Source organism: Rhincodon typus, chromosome 26, assembly GCF_021869965.1.
Source record: "Rhincodon typus isolate 14 chromosome 26, sRhiTyp1.1, whole genome shotgun sequence".
Lineage (NCBI taxonomy): Eukaryota > Metazoa > Chordata > Chondrichthyes > Orectolobiformes > Rhincodontidae > Rhincodon > Rhincodon typus.
Window position 1 is genome coordinate 2,175,810 of NC_063357.1, and position 25,815 is coordinate 2,201,624.

The window sequence follows — 25,815 nt, forward strand, 5'->3', positions numbered from 1 at the left end:
GAGAGTCCCTGGCCTACCCTGTACCGCCCAGACTGTGAGTCCCTGGCCTACCCTGTACCACACAGACTTTGAGCCCCTTCCCAACCTGGGCCCATGATCATTCCCAGCGTTTCCCCACATTCCTCACTCAAACACAAGTGATTACATTCTTCCTTCTTGTGTGGGACACTGGTTAGGGAAAGTCCGTTGGGGTTCCTGCTTCTGAGCCATGGTTTTTCTGAGGGAGGGATTCCTGTGGGAGGAGGAAGAGGGGTTGGACCCTGGAGTGTACCCTGGGGGAGGGGGTTTAAAGGTGATTTTTATTGGTTAAATTCATTAAATTAAGTTTATTATTTCCGCCACAATATGGTACAGTGACAGAGAGGCCCGTTTATAATTCCCAGAATGTGTGTAACACAGAACAATGAGGTTCTTATTTACAAGTTTTCCCTGGTGGACCACCCAGTGTTGCAGTCTGGATCTGAAACCATGATGAAAAAGATATGACTGAGGCCCCTCCAACTTCACCCCCACCACACCACCACCAGCGCCCCCCCACAACCACACACAAAATCCTAAGGCAACAGAGATTCAGCAAAGATCTACTTTCACTCAAATCTGTAAATGTTTTGGTGATGACGAAAGGATTGGGGAGCATCAGTCTGGGCACTAACTGGATCTCCGTGGAATTAATTCATCATTGAAATCACAGTGAGTCATGCAGCTCCATCCACACGACAACAGGCAGTGCTGGTAATGAGCTCCGTTAGTCTGTGGTAGCTTTTTAATCACTGCCAGCAGCAAAGTGGCCAAGCCTGGCTCAGATGTAGGAGCAAAGCTCCTTGTGGATTCAGCTCCCTCAATCATCTCCAGACCCTGGGATCCAATTCCATGTGAATTCAGACTTTCATCCAAGAAAATGTCTCCTTTACTTTCCAATACAAATTTAAGATGTGTTGGAGAAGCTTATCACTCAGAATGGTTGTGTTAAAACTTGCTTTTAGGATCTGGGTGCCACTGCCAGGGCTAGCTTTTATTGCCAGTCCCAAGTTCTCATTTTATTCACTCATGTATTTATTGCCCAACCCTAGATGCCCATGAGAAGGTCGTAATGAGCTGCCTTCTTGAAATGCTGTCATCTTCAGGTGCAGAAAAACCCACAATGCTATTAGGGAGGGAATTCCAGGATTCTGGCCCAGTGACACTGAAGAAACAGCGATATATTTCCAAATCAGGATGGTGAGTGGCTTGGAGGGAAACTTGTTGGGGGTAAGTGTTCCCATGTATCTGCTCCTCTTGTCCTTCTAGAGGTCATGGCTTTGGAAGGTGCTGTCAGAGGAATCCTGGTAAGGTACTGCAGCGAACCCTGAGGTGGTGGCAGTGGATTAAGTCCATTAGAAGGGGCACGGCCCTCAAGATGGCTGTCCCACCTCAGAGAGACCCTTTCCTCCCATAAACCTGGGAGCACCCTGCTAACCAATGCACGCCCCTCCCCTGGCAAGGTCTTGTCTGTATGCCCATCCCAGGGATCCAACATCCTCCACCTTCTAGAGAAAGCACCAACTCCTCTGCACCCAGCTCCCCTCCTCTCAGAAACAACAGTTTCTATAATGTTAATCTCACCAGATAAGATGATTAAATGAGCAGGTCAGCCAAACGGCTGAGGATTAGCGCCCAGAATGTTTCTCCTTGAGTCACAGACTTTCCGAGTTCCAGTAAATCCCAGTCAGGAGATAGGCTGGTCTGGCTCCAGAGTTTGCTGTGATTCACTGGGCACAATGCTGCCAAAGCAGATTTGTCTGTAGGAGCCCTTAATCCCTTGGCATTAATCAACACAAAAATATATCCTTCTCTAAACAAATACAATAAACAGTCAATTTTATAAAATACTTCATCACATCCCAGAAAGAACTCCGTCCACATGACACAAAGTCACACTGCGACTGCAGGGTCGAAGATCTATGTTGGTGCTTATAATCCACGCAAGCATCTCTCTGCCCGTTAACAAATCGTTCTCTTCAACAGCAACAACAACCTGCATAGTGCCTTTTACATGGCAATACTTCCCAGCTGCCCCCACTCCCCAGTGTCTATCTCTCTTCACTTTAAATGCTTCTGCCCATGTAGTAACACACACTGAATTCTTACATTGTAAACAAATGTGGTAACTACTTCGTACACAGCATGATCCAACAAATAGCAGACGAGGAATTTGTCAGGATTTTAAAATATTGACTCAGTAAAGACATTATTTATTGTTGATGTTCACACTGAAAATGACCATAATTTTGGTTATAGCCCTGTTCCCTAGGACTGGAGTATTACAGTGGGTGGGATTGAGGGCTGAGGGGAATAGGTGGGTGGGTGTAGATTGAGAGATTTGGGGAGACGGGTGGTTAGTGGGAATTGAGGGGTACTGGGAGGAGGTGGTAGATGGTCATTGAGGTTGTGGGGAGCAGGTGGGTGGGTTGGATCATGGGGTATGGGGAAAAGAGGGGGTGGAGGTTGGGTGGGACAGGACAGCAACACAGTGTTGTAACTCTCTGAGTATGAATTACCAGGCTTGGGGCTTCCGTTTCATGAGGCCCTGAGGTCTCCACTGCGAGTGTGGGCTCAGGTGGTAGGTGAGCTGCCTGCAAACCTTCTCCATGGCTCCAACTGAGTCTCCTTCCTGAAAGCAATCACACGGTCGAATAGTCAACGAGGGAGCAACTCAACAACTGCCATTGTACAGTCTGGGGAATTGCTGGAAACAGAGAGCAAAAATCCCAGTGCATAATCTGAACATTTCTCCCACTGAAGCCTGACAGTGATGGAGTTAAATGGACCTTTCAAGATTGAGGTCAGTGTGTTTGTGTGAGCTAAAGGATGCAGAGATGGGTAAACAGGGTTATGTACAGATCAATTGTGATCTTTGTAATAAATGTACCTGCTTAGTTTTCTGTATTTTTGATTGGGGACTGAAATGGAAAAAGATTTGTTTTCGAAAAGCAAGGATTGTTGAAAGATTGCTTTTTTAAAAGCAAGTAACCTGATACTCTTACACAGCTATTTGTACAAGCAGCAGGGGAAAGTCCAGTTTGTCATAGAGTCATATAGCACAGAAACAGACCCTGTGGTTCAACTCGTCCCTGCCATTCCCAAGTTTCCCAAACTAAGCTAGTCTCTCTTGCCTGCATTTGGCCCATATCCGTCTAAACATTTCCTATCCATGCACCTGTCTAAATATCTTTTAAAGATTGTAACTTTACCTGCATCTGTCACTTCCTCTGGCAGCTCATTCCATATATGCACCACCCTCTGCGTGAGAAAGTTGCCCCCCAAGTCCCTTTTTAATCTTTGCCCTCTCACCTTAATCTATGCCCTCCAGTTTTGTACTCCCCTACCTTGAGCAAAGACCTTTTCTATTTCCCTTATCTGTGCCCCTCATGATTTTATAAACCTCTATAAGGTCACCTCTCAACCTCCTATGATCCACGGAAAATAGCCCCAGCCTATCCAGCCTCCCTTTATAACTCAAACCATCCAGTCTTAGCAACATTCTGGTAAATCTTTTCTGTACCCTCTCCAATTTAATAATATCCTTCCTGTAGCAGAGCGACTAGAACTGAATGCAGTATTCCAAAAGTAGCCTCAATGTCCTGTACAGCCACAATATGACATCCTAACTCCTATACTCAGTGCTCTGATCAATGAAGGCAAGCATACCAAATGCCTTCTTCACCACCCTGCCTATCTGTGATGATGCCACTTTCAAAGAACTATATACCTGAACCCCTGGATCTCTCTGTTTGACAACATTCTTCCACAGCCCTACCATGAACAGTGTAAGTCCTGCCCTGGTTTATCTTGACAAAATGTAACGCCTTGCATTTATTTAAATTAAACCCCATCTGCCACTCCTCGGCCCATTGGCCCATCAGATTGAGATTCCGTTGTACTTTTAGATAGCCTTCTTCACTGTCCACTGCACCTCCTATATTGGTGTCATCTGCAAACTTACTAATCATGCTTCCTATGTTATCATTCAAATTGTTTATATCAATGACAAACATCAGTGCAACTTTGACCAGCAAGAAGTATCTGGTCTGTGGTAAGGTGATAAGTTATCAATGACAAGAGACTACTGCCTGCCAACACCTGTGACTGGCTCCCAGGCAGGTGAAGAGTTTGGTGTGTGTGAATGTCCAAATCAGAGAAATTGGATTTCTGGGAGGGCAGGAGCTGTGTTTCTGCCCTGCGGCAAAATGTATCTCAAACCTGAAAGCAACCAATTTATTTCCCCTCATCAGTTGCTGTAAGCTGTGGCTTTTCATTAATATGTCAGGGACTTTTATAAATCTGAACCAGTCACCCTGTGCCTCCTGCAAACAAGTGAAAGCATCTGGAGAAGGAAGATCAAGAAGCAGCAGCGTCAGATCAGAAAAATGATAATTTAGAGTCATAGAGCTGTACAGCACAGAAACAGATCCTCCGGTCCAACTCATCCATGATGACCAGATATCCTAAATAAATCTAGACCCATTTGCCAGAATTTGGCCCATATCCCTCTAATCCCTTCCAATTCATATACTCATCCAGGTGCCTTTTAAATGTTGTAATTGTACCAGCCTCCACCACTTCCTCTGGCAGCTCATTCCATAAACGTACCACTCTCTGTATGAAATAGTTGCCCCTTCGATCCCTTTTAAATCTTTCCCCTCTCACCTTAAACCTATGCCCTCTGGGGAAAAGACCTTAACTATTCGCCCTATCCATGCCCCTCATGATTTTATAAATCTCTATAAGGTTTCCCCTCAGCCTCTGCCACTCCAGGGAAATAGCCCCAGCCTATTCAGCCTCTCTCTGTAACTCAAACCCTCTAAACCTGGCAACGTCCTTGTAAATCTTTTCCGAACCCTTTCAAGTTTAACAACATCTTTCCTATAGCAAGGAGACCAGAACTGAATGCAGTATTCCAATAGTGGGCTCACCAATGTCCTGTACAGCTGCAACATGACAACCCAACTCCTATACTCAATGCACTGACCAATAAAGGCCACTGTACCAAATGCCCTCTTCACTATCCTGTCTACCTGGAACAATGAACCTGCACCTTAAGGTCTCTTTGCTTGGCAATCTCAGCAAACCCTGTAACACGGATCACTGAACTGCTTTCCCAGTCTTTCTCTCTACCCATAACACCCATGTTTATTTTGTGTCTGTCTGTCTGTGTAGAGGGGGAGGTTTATAAATGAGTTTGAGTTTTAACTAGGAGGATTATATGTTAGCACATCATAATTGTTTATCTGTACTTAGAATCTATTTATTTGGAATAAACAGTAATTCTTGTTATGTACAGAAACCTGTGCTTTCTGCACCATGTGTCTAAAACCCTCTAAAAGACAGAAAATTGGGGAATTCTGAGTACATTTAAAAATCTTTAACGTTTGCAATGACTGCAGGAATGACTGCAGCATGCTGCCCTAGTGAGGCATAACATTTTTTTGAAAGTGGAAAAGGTTGCACTGAATGGCCTCCTTTTAATTTCTGATCAACTTCAAAGGAAAGAAGATGTACCAAACTTTGATAAATATATGAAATTCAAAATTATTGCAGTGATACGAGGAAGAATGAGGGCGGGAGATGAACTGGATTGTGCAGACTTGATGAGCCAAAAGTCTTCCTAATGTTCTGGAGTCTCTGTACCACTCTGTAATGCTATGATAAAAACTCTTAGGGATTTTACATGTGAAAACTTACTCCTGAAGTACTCCGAAAGCAAACACAAAGGTCAGTTTGGATAGGAAAGTCCTATAAACATTAGGGAGACAAATGAGCAATGTTTTGGTTTCAATGATGTCGGTTGAGAACAGACATCCTCTTCTCCTTTTCAAAGAATACATTACAGCAGGACCTCAATTTAATGACCCATCCAAAAGGCTTCAGTTCTGAGGCAAAACTAGTACCTGTTCAACCACAGCTATGTTCCTATCCTATCCTTTGCCTTCATTAATTATTATTCTCAATGAAATTTTATTAAGAGAAAAAAATCAGCCATAATTCCTGCTGGGATATAGGGTGGTTGTACCATCAAATTCAGCAGTGATTCCCTCCACGGTCAAATATCTTTGTTCTCTTCACCATCAGAGGGTGGGGCATGGGAATGTGATATGAGTAAGAACCCTCCTGGCCCAGGCACAGTGTGTAAGGGAGGCCAGGAAGAGATGGGCAGAGATGGATCCTGAGTAAACAAGTTTCGGGCCAGTGAAGATCATCTTGTTGATAATGGTGTGGAGATCTTCCTTTTGGAAGGAGAGACAGGAATTGGCAAATGTGGGTTCTACATTCTTTATCTGTGAAGGTGGGAGGTGAATGCTTGTAACTTCTTTGTCGCCATGACAGAGCCACTGAAAATAAGGAATTTCCATAGATACAACCTTTGGTTTGATACATGCTGATGCATCACGAAGGACTGTGAAACCATGAGGGCTGTGCATTTCTATCCACAGCACAAAACCGGTGCATGAGGCTGCATGTGAGATCTATCAAGAAGCAAGCTCAGAATAGTTTGAGGGAAATGTGGAAGGGGGTGGGTCTCTGTTCAAAAGCACAGAGTTTGTTTGAGGGACTCAGTATTAGAAATGAGGGGGGTGTGGAATGCTGCTGAGAGCAAACAGCACCCCCACCTACCCTTGCTGCTGTCCCCCTCCCACAGGGACCTCTGCACTGTGACTCCCAGTGCAGCCTTACTCAGCTGTGACCTGGGTCCCTACTGGGTACATTACTGGCAGCAATCCCAACACCTTCTAGCACCGTGAGCTGCCAGCCTCTGGGGAGGAGGGGGAATCCAGCCATGGGCTCCCTGATCCCAGGGAATGGCCCGACTGTCCCCACAGCTATCCATTTCAGCTTGACAGCCCTCAGTGAGATCTCTGTCAGCTGCATCGTCCATCTCCCAGAAAGAAACTCTTTCCATTTATGGGAAATGTAGGGGTCATCAATACAAGACAGTCACTAATAAATCCGGTTCCCACTTCCCTACAGGAGTGGTGAGAATGTGGAACTTGCTGTCACATGGTTAAGGTAAATACCATCAACATATTTAAAGGGAAGCTGGATAAACCCATGAAGGAGAAAGGAATAGAAGGAGGTGCTGATAGGCTGAGACAGAGAGGTGGTAGGAGGAAGTTCACATAGAGCAACAGGCAGCAGTCAAGCTGAATGACCAGTTTCTGCGCTGGAGATATTGAGTGAAGTTCAAGAACAGTACTCCTTGTGCCTCAGATTAAGCTGCCATTCAGCTAGCTCCCAGTCAAAAAAGCCAGTCCCAAGACTCGAACACACAATCCAGGCTGACACTCATAAATCTGCTCTTTCAACGCCCTTTCTCCCCCAGCACTCCAACCCCCCCAACCCTATTATTGCCTAAATGTTGCCCCCACCACACTTCACATCAACTCTGATGAAGTCATCTAGACTCGAAATGTTAGCTTACTCTCACTCTCTCCACAGATGCTACCTGACCCACTGTGATTTCCAGTATGATTTGTTTTCAATTCTGACACTCTCAGAACCGAGAGAGTGCTGCATTGTTGCAGTTACTGTCTTTCGCAAACTGAGGCTCCATCTGGTCTTGAAAGCAGAGCAGGGAAGTTATCCTGGTGGTCTGACCAATATTTATCCCAAAGTTTTGGCGAAGATCTGTAGCTCGGGTTATGGATGAGGTTGTTGACTTGCTCGCCGAGCTGGTTTGTTCTTGTTCAGACATTTCATCCCCATGGTAGGTGACATCATCAGTGGAGCCTCCGACGAAGTGATGTTATTCTACTCAGCTTGGAATTTATACTGGTCTGGTCCGTAATGGTGAGTAGTGTCATTTCCGGTTTTGATCTGTGAGTGTTTAGATCTGGGGTCCAACTCGAGATGTTTGTTGACTGCGTTACGGGTGGAGAACCATGCCTGTAGGAATTCCCGTGCGTGTCTATGTTTGGCTTGGGCTACTATGGTTACCTTGTCCCAGTTAAACTGATGACCTTCATTGTCTGAATATACAGATATTAAGGAGTGTTCGTTGTGCTGTTTTGCTGCCAGCTGATGTTAGTGTATTCTGATGGCTAGGTTCCCTCCTGTCTGTCTGATGTAACGTTTGTGGCAGTCGTTGCATGGTATTTTGTAAACCACGTTCATTCTGCATGTTGTGGGAATGGGGTCTTTAATCCTTCTAAGTGTATGTCATAGAGTGGCCGTGGGTACATTCAGACAATGAAGGCCATCAGTTTAACTGGGACAAGGTAACCATAGTAGCCCAAGCCAAACATAGACACGCACGGGAATTCCTACAGGCATGGTTCTCCACCCATACTTCAATCAACAAACACAGAATTGGACCCCATATACAAACCCACACAGATCAAAACTGGAAATGACACTACTCACCATAACGGACCGGACAGTATAAATTCCAAGCAGAGTAGAATAACATCACTTTGTCGGAGGCTCCACTGATGATGTCACCTAGCATGGTGACAAAACATCTGAACAAAAACTAGCCAGCTTGGCGAGCAAGTCAACAATCTCACTAAAACAAAACAAATGATCTCATTATGATGATATTGGTGTTTGTGGGGTTTTGCTGTACGGAAGTTGGCTGTCACATTCCAAGAGTGTAAAACTGACTGCCCTTCTGAAGGATTTGTTACACATGAAGACCCGAAGAAGTGGGGGCACAGAACGCTCCTGTGTTAGGAAGACCTTTCCTATCCCAGTCAGGCTTACAAAGCCTAACTTGAGAGAGAATTGTACAGTTTATAGATTCCGATAGCACGAAAATGAGCGATTCATCCCATCGTGTTAGTGGTGGTCCTTGAAGAGCTCTCCGTGATGCTCTTTTCCCACAGTCCTGTCAATTCTTTACCTTTAAGTATTTATTCAAATTCCTTTCTATTGATATATACATTCAATATTGAGATATATATATACACATTCCAAATCATCATAACTAGTTTTATGAAAAATATATTCCCTTCATCTCCATCTGTTCCTCTGCCTTCAATCTGTATTGTTTGGTTCCTGACCCTCCAGCTACTGGGAACAGTTCTTCCTTATTCACTCTGTCAAAAGCTGTCGTCATTTTGAACACCTGGGTTAATTCTTCTCTTCAAACTTAAGGAGAATAATCTCAGCTTTTCCAGTGTCTCCGGATGATTTACACTCTCATCTCTGAGTGCCCTGAAAATATAAATTAATTCTCAGAGTGAGCTCAGATCCATGAAACTGGGTGTGAACTAATTGCAGCTGACTGCAATTGCTTTGCTCTGTAGCTCAGATCCGAGAGTCCATCTTATCACAGTGACATGATAACATCAGCTGGTATGGACCTCAGAATGACCTTGCATGGCCAGGCTTAATGCAAATCATCCAGCTCTCACTGTTGGAGTTTAAAACTCTGGAAAACAGGCAGCTTGCTTTGTGAAACCAGCTCTCGGCAAATTAATCTAAATTTTTTCAGTTTTCTGAAGTTTTCCTTTGGGTGTCTATGGGATCACACTCACAGACCTGACTGTACCCTGTTTTGTTGAAGAAACCCTGCTGATAACTTTTGCAATGCCCTCAGGCTCTCGCACAGATTCCAAGGAATTGTGTTGCTCCGTTCGACTTGAGTCTAAACAGACATTTTGATAACATTCTTCAGATTCTCAATGTTCCCCAGAGCTAACCCTCTCTCTGACAACACTGCCTGCAATTCTGACCACTTCATAAAACATTAGCAAATGTAATTAACCTTTTATTATGCTGAATAACTGTGACTCTGTATAGTTACATAATGGGTGACCCTTACAACAATAAACAGTGACGCTGTAAGGAATAAAGCACCCCATCCATCAACTTGAACATTTATTCCCTTCATTACCAACACACAGTGGGGGCAGTTTTTGTTTATTCATTCATAGGATATGGGTGTCACTAGCCAGGCCAGAATTTATTGCCCATCTCTAATTGCCCAGAGGGCAATTAAGAGTCAACCACATTGCTGTGGATCTGCAGTCACATGCAGGCCAGATCTCAGGTAAGGTCAGCAGTTTCCTTCCCTAAGTTTTTCTGACAATCACAACCGTTTCATGGTCATCATGCAACACTTAATTCCAGATTTTTATTGAACCCAGGCCTCCAGAACGTTAGCTGGGTCTCTGGATTAATAGTTCTAGTGGTAAGCACTAGGACAATGCCTCCCCATATCTACAAGAGGCACTGCAGAAATTCACTGAGGCTGCGTAAACAGCATCTTTCAAAACCGTGACCTGTACCATCTGGAAGGACAAGGGTAGCAGATACATGGGAACACACCCACCTGCAAGTTCCCCACCAAGTCACTCACCAGCCTGACTTGGAAATAAATCGCTACTCCTTCAGTGTTGCTGGGTCAAAATCCTGGCATTCCCTCCCTAATGGCACTGTCGGTATCTCTATACTACAAAGACTTTGGGCAGCTCACCATCAGGGGCAGTTAGGAATAGACAAAAAACATTGGCCCAGCCAGCGATGCTCATATCCTCGAACAACAACAAAATGAGGTCAGGGAACGAAAAGTTTCGTCAATGAGATAGGTCTGAAGGAGCATCTTAAAGAACAGAGAGGCAGAGACTTAGAAGCAATATTCCAGAACTTAGGGCTGAGTCCAGGAGGGATGTTAGAGATAAAACTCCACGTTCAGTACTAGATGTTGGATACGCAGTGTACCAATTTGAGACAATGAAGGGATTTGGAGAGGTGGTGGTGAGCTCAAGCTGGAATGAATAAAATACAAACTGATGGCCTGGTTTCCAATAACGTCCCTAATGTTAACCATTGGTCTTCATGAAAAGGAAGATCATTGTCAACTTTGATAAGAAATTAATCTAGGGACTGAAAACAGTGAGGCGTGGTGAATGGTTGTTTTTGAGACTGGACGATGGTAATAGTATTCTCCATCAGCTGCCTTTTCTTGTGACTGACTCGAATCTTGAGATACAGAGTGACATTTCAAAATGTGTCAATATAACAAACCTGAAGGGGTAATGCAGTGAGGGTGATAACAATTGACTGCACATTGCTAGCAGAATGAGCAGACAAGTGGCAGATGGAACTTAATATTGAGAAACATGAGGTGACTTGTTTGGGGAGAAAGGTAGGAAGAGGCAAAACAAATTTAATAGCACAGTTCCACTGAGTGTGCATGGGCAGAGGGTCTTGGGTGTGTGTCTGTGTCATCTTTAATGGTGGTGTATTGAGACAGAGATTAACAGTTCTTATAGGATTTTGGCTTTATAAATAGAAACATTGAGTACATGGAGCAGGGAAGTGATGCAGTTCCTTTATAAAAGTCTAGTTAGGCCACAACTAGAATGTTAAACAATGAACAAAGTACAGTACAGCACGAGAAAAGGCCCTTCAGCCCACCAAGACTGCACCAATACATGATGCCTTTCTAAACAGAAAGCCTTTTACCTCTATGTGGTCCATATCCCTCTGTTCCCTGCCTATTCATATATCTGTCAAGATGCTTCTTAAACGTTGCTATCAGGTAGCCCCTCAGCCCCTGACAAACCAAGATTGTCCAATGTCTCCTCATAGCTAATACCCCCCATAACAGGCAACATGCTGGTAAACCATTTCTATACCTTCTCCAAAGCCTCCACATCATTCTGGTAGTGTGGTGACCAGAACTGTACACAATATTCCAAATGTTCTATACAGCTGCAACATGACTTGCTAATTTTTATACTCTATGCCCTGACTAATAAAGGCAAGCATGCCATATGCCTTCTTGATCACCATATCCACTTGCATCCAGTTCTGGTCACCACACTTTGAAAGATGTGATGATTCTTGAGATGCTGCAGAGGAGATTTACCAGAATGATTCCTGGGAATGGGGTGGGGTGGCTTTAGCTACAGGGTTAGGTTGGAGAAGCTGGGATGGCCCTCCTTGGAGCTCAGGAGATTGAAGAGAGATTAGACAGAGGGTTACAAAATTAATTCATGCTTCGGATAGACAAGGAAACTCTGTTCCCATTATCTTACAGTTCTGGGACTGGGAATGCGGTTTATAAATTTTGGGTAAGAAATGCAGGAGAAATACGAGAAAAAATGTTTTACAGCAGTGAATGATAATGACCTGAAACCTGGTCAGTGGAAACAGGCACAAATATTGCTGAAAGACACATTTCATCAAAAACTTTTCATCTTGTGCTCCTCAGGGCAACTTGCAAGAATACCAATTGGAGGGGGAAATCAACTTCTATACTACATGAGAGGAGATTTCACAAGGTTACAAGTTGGCTCTGACAGTTTGCCATCCAGGGTGCATCAGTTAGACGATGACTAGCAGTTAACTGCTAAGCTCTGTTTAGATTTAAACCAGGCAGATCTACTCTGTTTGGTCAAGGCATTACCCCAAGACATGGACAGGAAAATAGCTGTCACCCTGTTTTGTTGAGTCAAAACCTACACATTGTGTGTATATATTCTTTCTGGCTACGAAGAACAGGCCCTGTATGAATATTTGTGCCTCCATTACAAAAAGGTGTGCCATATTGAAAACCTGGCTAACAATCGTAATTTGGTTCTCAGTGTAATTTGTAGCATGTTCATGATTATTTGGCAAGTGCTGTCCAATCACAGAGACATATCTAATGTTGAACAGAGTTTTGAGTTTTGTGATTGCGGTATGGTTGTTGGTTACAAACAGCTGAGGGGATATGGTGTGCCAGTCTTCGGGACATATGCCCTACCTATCTGGCACCACTGGTACTGAAATTCAAATATCAAATTATTTATCGTGTGATAGGCAGATTGTTTTTTGGCTTCATGGCAGCATCCTATTAATGGTGAACACCATTCCTGTTGCTATTGTATTGTGCCAAAATGAAGCAGCTTGCTTCACCTTCATACACAGGGCCTTCTTTTTCATATAGAAAGAAAATGGATGCACATTGTGTATTCACTGAACAAAACAGGTGAGAGACATTTCCTGGCTTGTTTCTCAATCAATTACAGTCAATCTGTCTGATGCAAAATTGAAACAAATCTTGAGAGTTAACTGTCAGTCATATTAAACCAGTGCATTCTCCATGGCGAAGCCTAAACTAATCAGAGTCTATTTGCCAACCAATTGAAGGAAATACATTTATAGAGCTATGGGGAGGAAGCAGAGAAATCGGACTGGCTGGATTGTTCCACAGAGAGTCAGCATAGACTCAATAGGCTGAATATCCTCCTTCTGAGCTGTAAATGGCTCTATGCCTCTGGGACAGTGGGTAGATGAGAAGTTGGAGGATGCCTGGGATAGATCCTTGGGAGGAGGGGGGATTTACCAGAGGTAAAGGTGTGGGAGCAGGAAGGGAGGCTATTGCAGGTGATTCTCTGGCTATGATCAGATGGATATGAATGGATCCAGGTGGGAGAGTCTCACCAGCTGGACACCAGGGAGTGGGGAGGTGTCGGAGAACGATGGCGTGGTCACTGCGTTTGACAGGATGTCCAACTGCACAAACCTGTTAGCTCGGATATGGGAGAGTATTTAAACTGGAGTGATCAGATACTTCGATTTGTGTTTGCAGCCAGCTGGAGATTTCTGACATTCCCTGGCCACTGATGATGTAGCTGTTCAGGAATGTGTGTTAATGTTTAATGCAGGGGATCAGTCTATTTTTCAAACTCTCCCAGGGGCGTGTGAAAGGAGGCCCAGTGTCTGCACGTTCCAGGAGATTACTCACACACTCGGGGCGGTAAAGAATTACTAATCAGGGCCAAGGGGAGGTCACATTCATTACCAGTCGACTGATCAGTGTGCAGTTCAGTAGTTTATTTATGAAACTTAAAATGAGGACTTTGTGTATGTTTGTATATGTGCAACTACATGTCTGTGTACCTCCCTGTATGTGCGCCTGTGTGCGTGTGTGTGTGTGCGCACGCATGCATGGTGGGTGGAATAGAGGGGAAATCAGAGGGAGCTGACAATCAGTATCAATCGAGCTGTGCCCCTAACTGAAAAAGCAGTCTGAGTGAAACCAGGGCTATCCTGGGAAGAATATAAATGGGGCGAGTGAAGCAGATATTAACGAGCCTGTGCCTTAAAGGTTTCCTCTCTGTTCTGTGCATCTCTCTCTCTTCCCATTTGTCCCTTCATTTATCTGTCTGCCTGTCATGGAATGATAAAGCACAGGAGCCTGTGCCAGCTCTATGAAAGAGTTATTCAGTTCATCCCACACTTCCTGATCTTTCCCACAGCCTTGAACTCTGTCTGTCTTGTTCCCTCCCTCTTGCCACTCTCCCTCTCTAGTTTGGTCTCTCTCTCTGTCTTTAGCTCTCTTTCTACGGCTTTCTGCCTCATTCTCTCTTTATCTTTCTCTCGCTGGTTCTCTCCCTCTTCATCTCTGACACTCTAGCATTCTCTCTCTCTCTCTCTCTCCAACCCCCCTCCAGTTCTCTTCTTCAAGTGCAGAGCTGAGAGTTTCCACATGTATTATTTTATTACACGGCTGGCTATTGGCCAAGCATTGAGTAGCTCAAGTGCAGCACTTTACCCCATCCATGGCCTCACAGTAATGAATAATATAGAGCTTGCAGCCATAGACCATTCCAATGACAGCAAGCAACAACTTCATTAATGTGGGTTGAGGTTGTACAGGACATTGGTGAGGCCTCTTCTGGAATACTGTGTCTAATTCTGGTCGCCAGTTATGGGAAGGATATTATCAAGCTGGAGAGGGTTCATAAAAGATTTGCCAGGATGTTGCGGGTATGGAAGGTTTGAATTATAAGGAAAGGCTGGATAGGCTGGGACTTCTTTTCACTGGAGCGTAGGAGGTTGACAGGTGACTTTATAGAAATTTATAAAATAATGAGAGGTACAGATAGAGTTGATGGTAGCTGTCTTTTCCCTAAGATGGGAAATTTCAAGACTAGAGCGCACATTTTTAAGGTGAGAGGAGAGAGATTTAAAAATGACATAAGAGGCAAATTTTTTATACAGAGGGTGGTTCTCATGTAGAATGAACTTCCTGATGAAGTGGTGGATGCGGGTACAATTACAACGTTTAAAAGACTTTAGCATGGATATATAAATAGGAAAGGTTTGGAGGGATATGGGCCAGGAACAGGCGGGTGGGACTAGTTTAGTTTGGGATTATATACAGCATGAACTGGTTGGTCCAGAGGTTCTGCTTCCATGTTGTATGACCCTAGAATCAGAAAACAACCAAATCACAAGGAAATTTTATTCAGGAAGGTATTTTTAATATTTCTTCTTCAGAAGAAGGTGTAACCTCCAAGTGATCATTACATTGCCTCATAATTGCAACAATGCCCTCCCCATATTTACTTTGATGTTCAGCAGTTAATATCATGATTGCAAATGTAGCAGTCATTTCAATACATTGTAAGATCCCACAGCATCAAGGTAATTTACTGGCCTGCTCTTCAGTGTAGATTGCAGGAGGAATATTGGCCATGAGGCCAAACAAAAATACCCTGCTATTCTTCAGTCAGAAAACTGATTGTCATATCGGGACAGGAGGAAGCCATTTAAAACCCACAAGACTGGTTCCCACACAACAGCAATTTACCTGTGCCTTAATTCCATTTACCCGTGTTGAGTTCATATCTTACCCAGAAAGATCCTTCAATCTCAGTCTTGAAAATTTGAGACAACTGCAACCCGATGAGCTTTCCGAGAGGCAGAGTGTCCCAGATTTCCATTCCCCTGAGTGGAACTGAGTGGAGTCAAGAAATCTGTGCAGAACCCCAACAGTGCGGCGCTCCCTCAGTACTGACCCTCCGACAGTGCGGTGCTCCCTCAGTACTGACCCTCCGACGGCGGGGCACTCCCTCAGCAATGACCCTCCGACAGTGGGTAACAATTCCACTGGACTACATTTGGGTAGTATGGTCTGTTTAGTGTATTTGGTCTCGGGGTGGGGTTTGTACATATAGATTAAGAGCAAGAGAAGACCACGCAGTCTCTTGAGCCTGTTCTGCTACACAGTAAGACCACAGCTAATCTGATTACTCATTCCCACCTCCTCCTGATATCACCCACTTCCAGCACCCTTTCACAAAAACCCTCTCAGAGAAAACATTTCTCTTTGTTTCTGCCCTTAATTCGCGGCCTCTTGTTCTTAAAAAGTGAACCTTCATTTTAGATTCTCCCCCAAGAAGAACAGCCTTTCCTTAAGCACTCTATAAGACCCCGAGGATCTATTTGTTTTTAATAAAGCCACCTGTTACTCTTCTAAACCACCAGTGATAGAAACCCAGCTTGTTTTACCTTCCCTCACAAGACAACTGCTATTCCAGCTGTTAGTCTGGTGAGCCTTGTCTGAAGAGACCCACTTCTGCTTATTGTCTGTTTCCTGTTAGCCGATCAATATTCTATCTGTGCCAATATTTCACTTCTGATATGATAAGCTTTTATTTTCCACAAATACCTCTTGAAAAGACCACATCCTAAAATTTTTTATTTGCTTTGGATTGTGGACTGAAATGAGAAAATGAAAACTAAGGTCTGTGGAAAGGAGTTGCCGCACTTGTAAAAACGGGTTCCTGGAACTCATTGGGAATGGTGGTTACACTGCTGCTTTTTTCAAGCAGTGGGGAAAGTGAATCATTCAGCCTGGCCCCGGGGTGGGGTTTGTGCAGAATGAGCTTCACCTACAGACAGTTTGCTGATGGAAAAACCAAATCAGGAGGTCAGAATGCACCGGCATGACAATAACTCTGTGACTGGCTCTGGGCAGGTGGACACTGTGTGTGAACAATACAGAGGCAGAATGGCTCCAAACTAAAAGACACAAGGTCTCTCTCTCTCTCTCTTTCACACATGCTCCAAGCAGTGAAATAACAAAATCCTGGAAGACAGTTCGCTGTTCTCTCCCACTACCTGCTGTGAGCAATTACATCTAACAAGTGACTCAAAAACTGCACAATTACTGTGTCAACCGCCCTGTGTCTCCAGCGAAGAGCTGCAGGAATCTGGAAATTAGGAGATCTGTAAGCAGAAGGTCTTGTAAGGAACAGAAGTTCCCGTGGACGAGTGGTTTTGAAACTGGTTCCCAAGATTGTGTTTTGCCCCCATAACATGTCAAATTTTTGTTTGTCTATGTCAACTCTGTATGTGTAGAGAGTTCAGAAGGATGTTGGACTTACATCTGGTAATGTTAAATGTTAGTAATTCACAGTTTTGTATCTGTGTGGTTTAACTTGATGTGAATGGTAATAAATAGTAGCTCTTGCTAAATACAGAAACCTGGTTGGTGTCTTCTGTTAACCTGAACCCATCAGGCAAGTAAATTGAAGCACTGTGAGAGATTTGATTAAATTCTTCACTCCTATGATAACAACATTAGTGGGTCATGAGCATCAGTACACTTTTCCAGCTGGGTCATGACATTTTGATATGGCAACTTAACAAATGTCTTCTGGAAATTCAAGTGCAATATCTCAACTGGTTTGTCTTTATCCAAAGCACACTTTACTTAGAGTCATAGAGCTATACAGCACGGAAACAGACCCTTCAGTCCAACTCATCCATGCTAACCAGACATTCTAAATAAATATAGTCGCATTTGCCAGCATTTGGCCTGTATCCCTCTAAACCCTTCCTATTCATGTCCCCATCCAGATGCCCTATAAATGTTGTAACTGTACCAGCCTCCACCATTTCCTCTGGCAGCTCATTCCATACATGCACCACCCTCTGCGTGAAAAAGTTGCCCCTTAGGTCCCTTTTAAACCTTTTCCCTCTTACCTTAAACCTATGTCCCTCTAGTTTTGTTCTCCCCTAGTCTAGGGAAAGGTCCTTGGCTATTCAGCCTACCCATGCCCCTCATGATTTTATAAACCTCTAAATCAGTTTTCACAGTGGAAGACACCAGAAGCAACTAACCAGAACTTCAACAGAGTCAAGGGGCAGTGATGAGTGCAGTGGCCATCACTAAGGAGAAGGTATTGGTGAGGCTGAAAGGTCTGAAGATGGATAAACCACCTGGACCACATGGACTACACAGTTCTAAAGGAGATAGCTGAGGTGATTGTGGAAGCATGGGTGGTGATCTTTCAGGAATCACTGAAGTCAGGAAGGTCCCAGAGGATTGGAAAGTGATTAATGTAACACCCCTATTTAAGAAGGGAGGTCTGGTTAGCCTGACCTCGGTTGTTGGTAAGGTTTTAGAGTATCATTAAGGATGAGATTGTGGCGTACTTGAAAGTGCATGGTGAAATAGGGCTGAGTCAGCACGGCTTTGACAAGACGAGGTCATGCCTGATAAATCTGTTAGAATTCTCTGAGGTGGTAATGAGCAAGTTAAACAAGGCAGACCCATTGGACGTGATCAATTTGGATTTCCAGAAGACCTTTGACAAAATGCCATGAGGAGGCTGCTAAACAAGATAAGAGCCCATGGTGTTAATGGCAAGGTACTGGAATAGATAGGGATTGGTTGACTGGCAGAAGGTAGAGAGTGGAGATAAAGGGGTCTTTTTCAGGACAGCACCTGGTGACTAGTGGAGTTCTGCAGGGTTCCATGTCGGGACCACAACTATTCACGTTATACATTAATGATTTGGACAAAGGAACTAAGGGCACTGTTGTTGTGTTTGCAGATGACACAAACATAAGTGGAGGGAGAAGTAGTGTTGAGGAAGTGGGGAAGCTGCAGAAGGACTCAGACACGCTAGGAGAGTGAGCAAAGAAAGGGCAGATGGAATACAATGTGGGAGGTGCAAGGTTATGCACTTTGGAAGGAAGGATAGCGGTGTAGACTATTTTCTAAACAGGGAAAGACTTTGGAAATCTGAAACACAAAAGAACTTGGGAATCCTAGTTCAGGATTATCTTAAGGTTGTGATGCAGGTTCAGTGGCAGTTAGGAAGTCAAATGGAATGTTAGCATTCATTTGAAGAGGGCTAGAATGTAAGAGCAGTGATGTACTGCTGAGGCTATTTAAGGCTCTGGTCAGACTGCATTTGGAATATTGTGATCAGTTTTGGGCCCCATTTGTGAGGAAAGATGTGTTGGTGTTGGAGGAGGTCCAGAAGTAGTTTACAAGAATGATTCTGGGGATGAAGGGCTGGTCATATGAGGAGCAGTTGAAGACTCTGGGTCTGTACTTGATGGCGTTTGGAAGAATGGGGGGGATCTGATTGAAACTTACCAAATACTGAGAGGCCTGGATAGAGTGGATGTGAAGAAGATGTTTCCACTAGTAAGAGAGACTAAGATGTGACAGCACAGCCTCAGAGTGAAGGGATGGCCCTTTAGAGCTGAGATGAGGTGGAATTTCTTCAGCCGGAGGGGGGTGAATCTGTGGCACTCATTGCCATAGAGGGCTGTGGAGGCCAAGTCATTGAGTATTTGAGACAGAGATAGATAGGTTCTTGATGGATAATGGGATCAAAAGTTACGGGGTAAAAGGCAGGAGGATGGGATCGAGAAATATAATCAAACATGATTGAATGGTGGAGCAGACTTAATGGGCCAAATGGCCAAATTCTGCTCTATATCCTCTGGTTCTTATGATCTGACTAACACCTTCCTTTAAAACCCTAGAATCAGGTCCATCAGGATCTGGAGACCTGTCGACCCAGAGTTCCAACAGTTTGCTCAGTAACACTTCCCTGGCGACTAACTTTCTTGAGTTTCTCTCTCTCTTCCATTTCCCAACTTACAGCTAATCCCAGGATGTTACTTGTATCTGCTGTGGTGAAGACTGATGCAAAATCTCTGTTCATTTAAACTGCCATCTCATTTTCCATTGCCAATGTCCTAAACTCACTTTCTATAAGACCAACACTCATTTTATTAACTTATTTAAAATTTCTGGAAAATTTGTATTTTCTGTTTGCACTATTTCTATCTAGCTTGTTCTTGTACTGTACTCTATTCCTCACCCCTTTAATAATCTTAAAATTTCATACTATCTTGAACATTTTAATTTAGGAAGTGCGTCCTCTCCTTGGAATTTGGGGGCAGGCTTGGGGGTAGTATGGTGGCTCAGCGGTTAGTACTGCTGCCTCACAAACCAGAGACCCAGGTTTGATTCCACCCTCGGGCAACTGTCTGTGTGGAAATTCAGTTCTGAGGAAGGGTCACCGGACCTGAAACATTAACTCTGTTTTTTCCTTCACAGATGCTGCCAGACCTGCTGAGCTCTTCCAGCAACTTGTTCCAACCATATGCAGGTTAGGTAGATTGGCCATGGTAAGGTTACAGGGATGGGGTGGAGGGGTGGGTCTGGATGGAATGCTCTTTGGAAGGTCGGTGAAGATTTGATGGGCTAAATGGCCTCTTTCTGCACTGAAGGGATTCCATAATTATGTGAATTTTCCATTCTCATTGGAATGTATTTGTTCTATTCTGAAATATCCCCATATATAGGCTATAACATCTCTACTGACTTAGCCTTCAACCTAATTTACCGGTTCATTTCAGCTGGCTTTATTTTCATGCCCCAGTTGAAAACACCAGTCTTGGGCTCAGTCTTCTCTCCCTCAAACTGAATATAAAATTCAATCATATTATTGTTGCTGCTACCAAGGTGCACTTTCACGATGAGGAAATAAAGTATAACTATCCCATTGCTCAATACCAACTTTAGTATAGCCTGTTTTCTGATTGGTTCTGGAGTTTGCTATTCTAAGAAACCATCCCAAAAACATTTTCAGAGCTCTGCATCTCAACCATCTTTGTCCATCTGATTGTTCCAGTCTATATGCAGATTAATATCTTCCGTTAGTATTGCTGTGTCTTTCTGACAATCTCAGGTTAGAGGAATGTCCCAGAGTTTGGAATTCTACTGGACAGAGCTCTGAACAATTAGCTTGTGATGTTGGTCATCAAGATTAAGAATGCAGAAACTCACCATGGGTCCTCAGACAGCACCTTCCAAATCCACAACCACTTCCAGCTAGAAGGACAAGGGCAGCAGCACATACACAGGAACACCATCCCCTGCAAATTCCCCTCCCAGCCACTCACCCTCCTGACTTTGAAATACAGCACCATTCCTTCAGTGCTGCTGGGTCAAAAACCTGGAATTCCCTCCCTAAGGACCACTTTCTGAAGGTGGTAATTGCTGCTCAGAAAGCAATAAACAGAAAGTTTCAGACAAGAAACAAACTCAGAGAGAGAAAGAGAAAACAGAGAGAGAGATGAGAGAGAGAGACCAAGACAGGAGTTTGACATGGCCATAGAAAGAGTGACAGAAAAACACAAACTGAGAGAAAGACAGAAAATGATATGAAGACAGGCAAGTCCTATTTCTTTTGCTCTGTTAGTTCATAAGCTGATGCTTTAGCTCTTGGAAAGAAACCAATGGAATGTCTCGGCCTCAGCTCAGCCACTGACAATGCTGGATCCTGGGCACATCTCCCTCACCTTTCGAGGTGTGACTGACTAAATCACATCCATATCAAGTGGCCACACATACTGAGGTTCTGCAGACGTGGAGGCAGGTCTGGAACCAGCAGGTCACAATCTGGCAGTGAAGTAACTGCCGCAGCACTCCCTCCTCCTCCTCCCCCTACCCGCATGATCTCCCAAGGAATGGTCCCTCAGTTCAGCTATAGGTCGACTGAAAGCTGTGACCTCTGGGGTCCTGTCACTGGGCAGTATAAACATGGGGAATCCCTTACCGGTTTGGGGCAGTGGATATATCGAGCGAGGCTGATGATCAAGTCATGAGTGATAGGATCCACTAGATTGCGGAAACTCGCATATCTGCAGAGGACGTCATCCAGTGAAGTCGACTCCATTCCTAAATCCTGTAGCAGAACAGACAAAGAAACAGTGTGACAGTTATATCATCTCATTCCCAAATTTCGGACATTGCAATGAATTTACAGCCATACTTTCTGAAGTGCGGTCTTTGGTGTATTGTGGGAAAAACAGTCGTTGATACATTCACAGCAAGTTCACACAAACTGCAATCATAGAATCGCTGTGGGATTTTAGCTCAGAAACAGGCCACTCAGTCCATTATGTCTGTACTGGCTTTGTGCAAAGCAGCTCAGCCAATCCCATTCCCCCATCTTTCCCCGTAGCCAATCTGTTTTAAACAACGTTGGTCACCCTGTAATTCCGTCTAACAATCACCGCACTCCTTCAATTTTGGCCCGTGTGCATTTTCATTGCCCCACCACTGGCAGTGCAGGTACTTCCTCAGAATACGTTTCTGCCTCAGACTCTGCCCTTTTAAGACATTCTTTTACAACCTACTGAGGGAATGTTGCACTATCAGAGCATCAGTCCCGAAGGAGTGACAGTACTAAGGAGTGCTGCACTGTTAGAACATAAGAAATAGGAGCAGGGGTGGCCCATTCTTCTTAACATCTGCCCTGTCAAGCCTCCCTCAGAATCCTGCATCTTTCAACAAGATCACCCTCATACTTCAAAACTCTAGTGAATACAGGTCGAATCTGTTTAGCTGTTCTCGATGAATCAGCTCCTTCATCCCAGGAATCAGCTGAGTGGATCTCTTTTGAACTGCCTCCAGTGCCAATAGATCCTTTCTTAAAAACTATACACAGTCCAGGCACAGCTCACCAACACCCAGTTCAGTTGTAATAAGACTTCACCCATTTTACAGTCCAACCCTCTGGCAACAAAAGATTAAATTCCATTTCCTTCTCAATTACTTGCTGTATCTGCATGTTAACCTTTTGTGTTTCATGCACAAGAACACCCAGAGCCCTCTGTGCTGCACATTTTTGGAGTCTCTCTCTATTTAACCAGTAGTTTGCCTTTTGGTTCTTCTCACCAAAGTGTGTGACCTCACACTTTCCAGTATTTAATTCCATCTGCAAAGACTTTTCCCTCATCTCAAACTATCTATATCCACTTGTATCCTCATCACTACATGACCCTACCTATTTTTTGTATCATCAGCAAATTTAGATACATTACACTCTGCCCCTCTTGATGTTATGAATATAGACAGTCCTAGCACTGATTCTTGTGGCACTCCACAAGTTATGTCTTTCCAACATAAAAAAGACCCATTAATCTCGATTCTCTGTTTTTCATGTGTTAACCAATCCTCAATCCATGCTCATACCTTACCCCAATACAGTGAGCTCCCATCTTGTGCAATAACCTTTTTCATGGCACCTTATCAAGTGCCTTTTGGAAATTCGAATACATTACATCCATCAGCTCCACTTTATCAACTTGGAATGTTGCATCTTTAAAGAACTTCCTGGCAAATTTGTCAAACATGATTTCCCTTTCACAAAACCATTTGACTCTGACTGTTTTATGCTTTTCTAAATGACCTGCTATTTCTTCCTTAATAATGGATTCCAGCATTTTTCCAATGATAGATGTTAGACTAATTGGCCTGTAGTTTCCTGCTTTCACTCTCCCTTCCTTCTTGAACAAGGCCATCAGATAAGCAGTTTTCCAAACTGCTGGAACCTTCCCCAAATCCAGGAAGGAATATTTTGACCAATACCTCCATTCTCTCTGTAGCCATTTCCTTTAAAGCCCTTGGTTGGAGACCATCACGTCCTGTCAATTATCTGTTATTTGTCCCATTAGTTTGTCAAAAACTTTGTCCTTCATGATAGAGTCTGTTACACAAGCTATCTTTACATTAGCATCTTGCTTATCCAATATCTTTTAAGATAGTTCCACCACCATGAACACTGATGCAAAATATTGCTTTAAAACCATCTGCCATTTCCCTGTTCACTGTTAATCACTTTAGCTACTTTTTTAAAATCTATTCGTAGAAGCACTGCTGTTTGCTTTTATTTTCTTGCCAATTTAGGGTCAGTGCTGAGGGAGCGCCACACTGTCAGAGGGTCAAGGCTGATGGAGCGCCGCACTGTCGGAGGGTCAGTGCTGAGGGAGCCCCGCACTGTCAGAGGGTCAAGGCTGATGGAGCGCCGCACTGTCGGAGGGTCAGTGCTGAGGGAGCGCCGCACTGTCGGAGGGGCAGTGCTGAGGGAGTGCCGCACTGTCGGAGGGTCAGTGCTGAGGGAGCGCGGCACTGTCGGAGGGTCAGTGCTGAGGGAGTGCCGCACTGTCGGAGAGTCAGTGCTGAGGGAGTGCCGCACTGTTGGAGAGTCAGCGCTGAGGGAGCGCCGCACTGTCAGAGGGTCAGTTGAGGGGAGAAACCTCTGCTGAGCTCCTCATTAACTTATTTGTTCATAATTCAACAGTGCAGCTGGTAATTTAGTTCCCAGATCAGAACTCCTGCATAAGCAGGAAATCACAGGAGATGTGTATATATCCCATCTGCTAACTGGCAGAACTGATAATGTTTCTTATGGGACCTCATTAAACGGAGTGCTGGTCCTTGGGTGTGCATTTCTATCTTTTAATTTCCCAGGTGTAGAGTGAAGAAAACATTCAGCCCCAATGCCTGGATCTCAGGAAGGAAAGGCTGGCCTTGAACAGCGTACACCACACATTCAGCCTGGGGCTAAAAGGGTTAAATTGTGAGGACAGGTTGCATAGACTAACTTGTAAATCCTTAAGTCACAAACACTTAATAGTGGTACTTGAAATGATAAAGGCATTTCCTGGGTCACAGAGAGTTCCTATTTTCACTGCAGCTGGTGTCCAGCATCCACAAGGAGGGAGAGAACCTTAAAGTCTGGGTGATGTCGTAAAGCACTTTCTCAAACAAAGAGAAAATGGAACATTGTCCCTGTTACCATCACTGAATCCCCCACTATCAACATCCTGGGGGTTACCATTGACTCAACACTCAACTGGGCTCACCACATTAATACAGCAGCTACAAAAGCAGGTCAGAGATTAGGAAGAGTGCAGCAAGTAACTCACCTCCTGTCTACCATCTACAAGGCACAAGTCAGGACTGTGACAGAACACTCCCCACTTGCCTGGATGAGTGCAGCCCCAACAACACTCAAGAAGTTTGACACCATCCAGGACAAAGCAGCCCGCTTGATTGGCACCACATCCACAAGCATTTACTCCCTCTCCCCACTGACGCTTAGTAGCAGCAGTGTGTACCATCCACATACATGGGAACACCACCAGCTGCAAGTTCCCCCCCGAGCCACTCACCATCCTATCGTCATTCCTTCAGCTTCGCCGGGTCAAAATCTTGGAATTCCCTCCCTAAGGGCATTGTGGGTCAACAGGTGGGCTGCAGCGGTTCAAGAAGGCAGCTCCCCACCACCTGGCAACAAAGCTGACATAGCCAGCAATGTTCACATCCCACAAATGCATTTTTATAAAAGGATCATGATGCTGGGCGCCAATTAAAACATTTAAGACTGAGATGAGTACACATTTATTGGGGTAGGGAGTCAGCAACGTGAAGCAATTACGATGGATAGAGTTGAGATGCAAAAAATCATGGTATAATTGAGTGACCCAACAGGCTCAAAGGACTGAGTGGCCCCGTCCTGCTCCTAAAATATTTATTCATAACTTCGCACGCAGTTGGCAAGTTAACCCACAGTCCATTAGCAACCTCAGTAAATATTACAGCTGAAAGTTTTAGCCTGTTGGTCAAGATGCAGACACTTTCCTGCAATTAACTGCAAATCCTGAGCCAGGAGCTACAACCTGAAGCCTGTCCGTGGGATATCTGCATGCAGAGGTGGGATGGATTTACCGCCATAGGCTAACAGATTACATGAGTTAGTTTAATAGAGTAACAGCTGTATAAATAGGAACGAAATATTCACTGGTATAGGAAAGGGAAAGACAGGGAAGAGAATCCCATGCACGGACACACGGACACACACACACAGAAACACACCCCTACACACTCTCACAGACATTCTCACATGGACACACACCCACACACTGTCACCCACGCACTCTCATATAGACACACCC

At 44.3% G+C, this 25,815-nt stretch overlaps 1 protein-coding gene across 1 annotated transcript in view; it reads right to left on the reverse strand.

The window, feature by feature from the left end:
* Positions 1-2,533: 2,533 nt before the first annotated feature.
* Positions 2,534-25,815, reverse strand: part of LOC109914708 (leucine-rich repeat-containing protein 75A-like) — a 45,972-nt gene continuing 22,690 nt past the window's right edge. The window contains exons 2-3 of the mRNA XM_048612326.1: positions 21,630-21,758; positions 2,534-2,650 (exon numbers count right to left, since the gene is read on the reverse strand). Of these exons, the coding sequence (XP_048468283.1) occupies positions 2,534-2,650; positions 21,630-21,758 (246 nt within the window). The remainder of the gene's footprint in view (positions 2,651-21,629; positions 21,759-25,815) is intronic.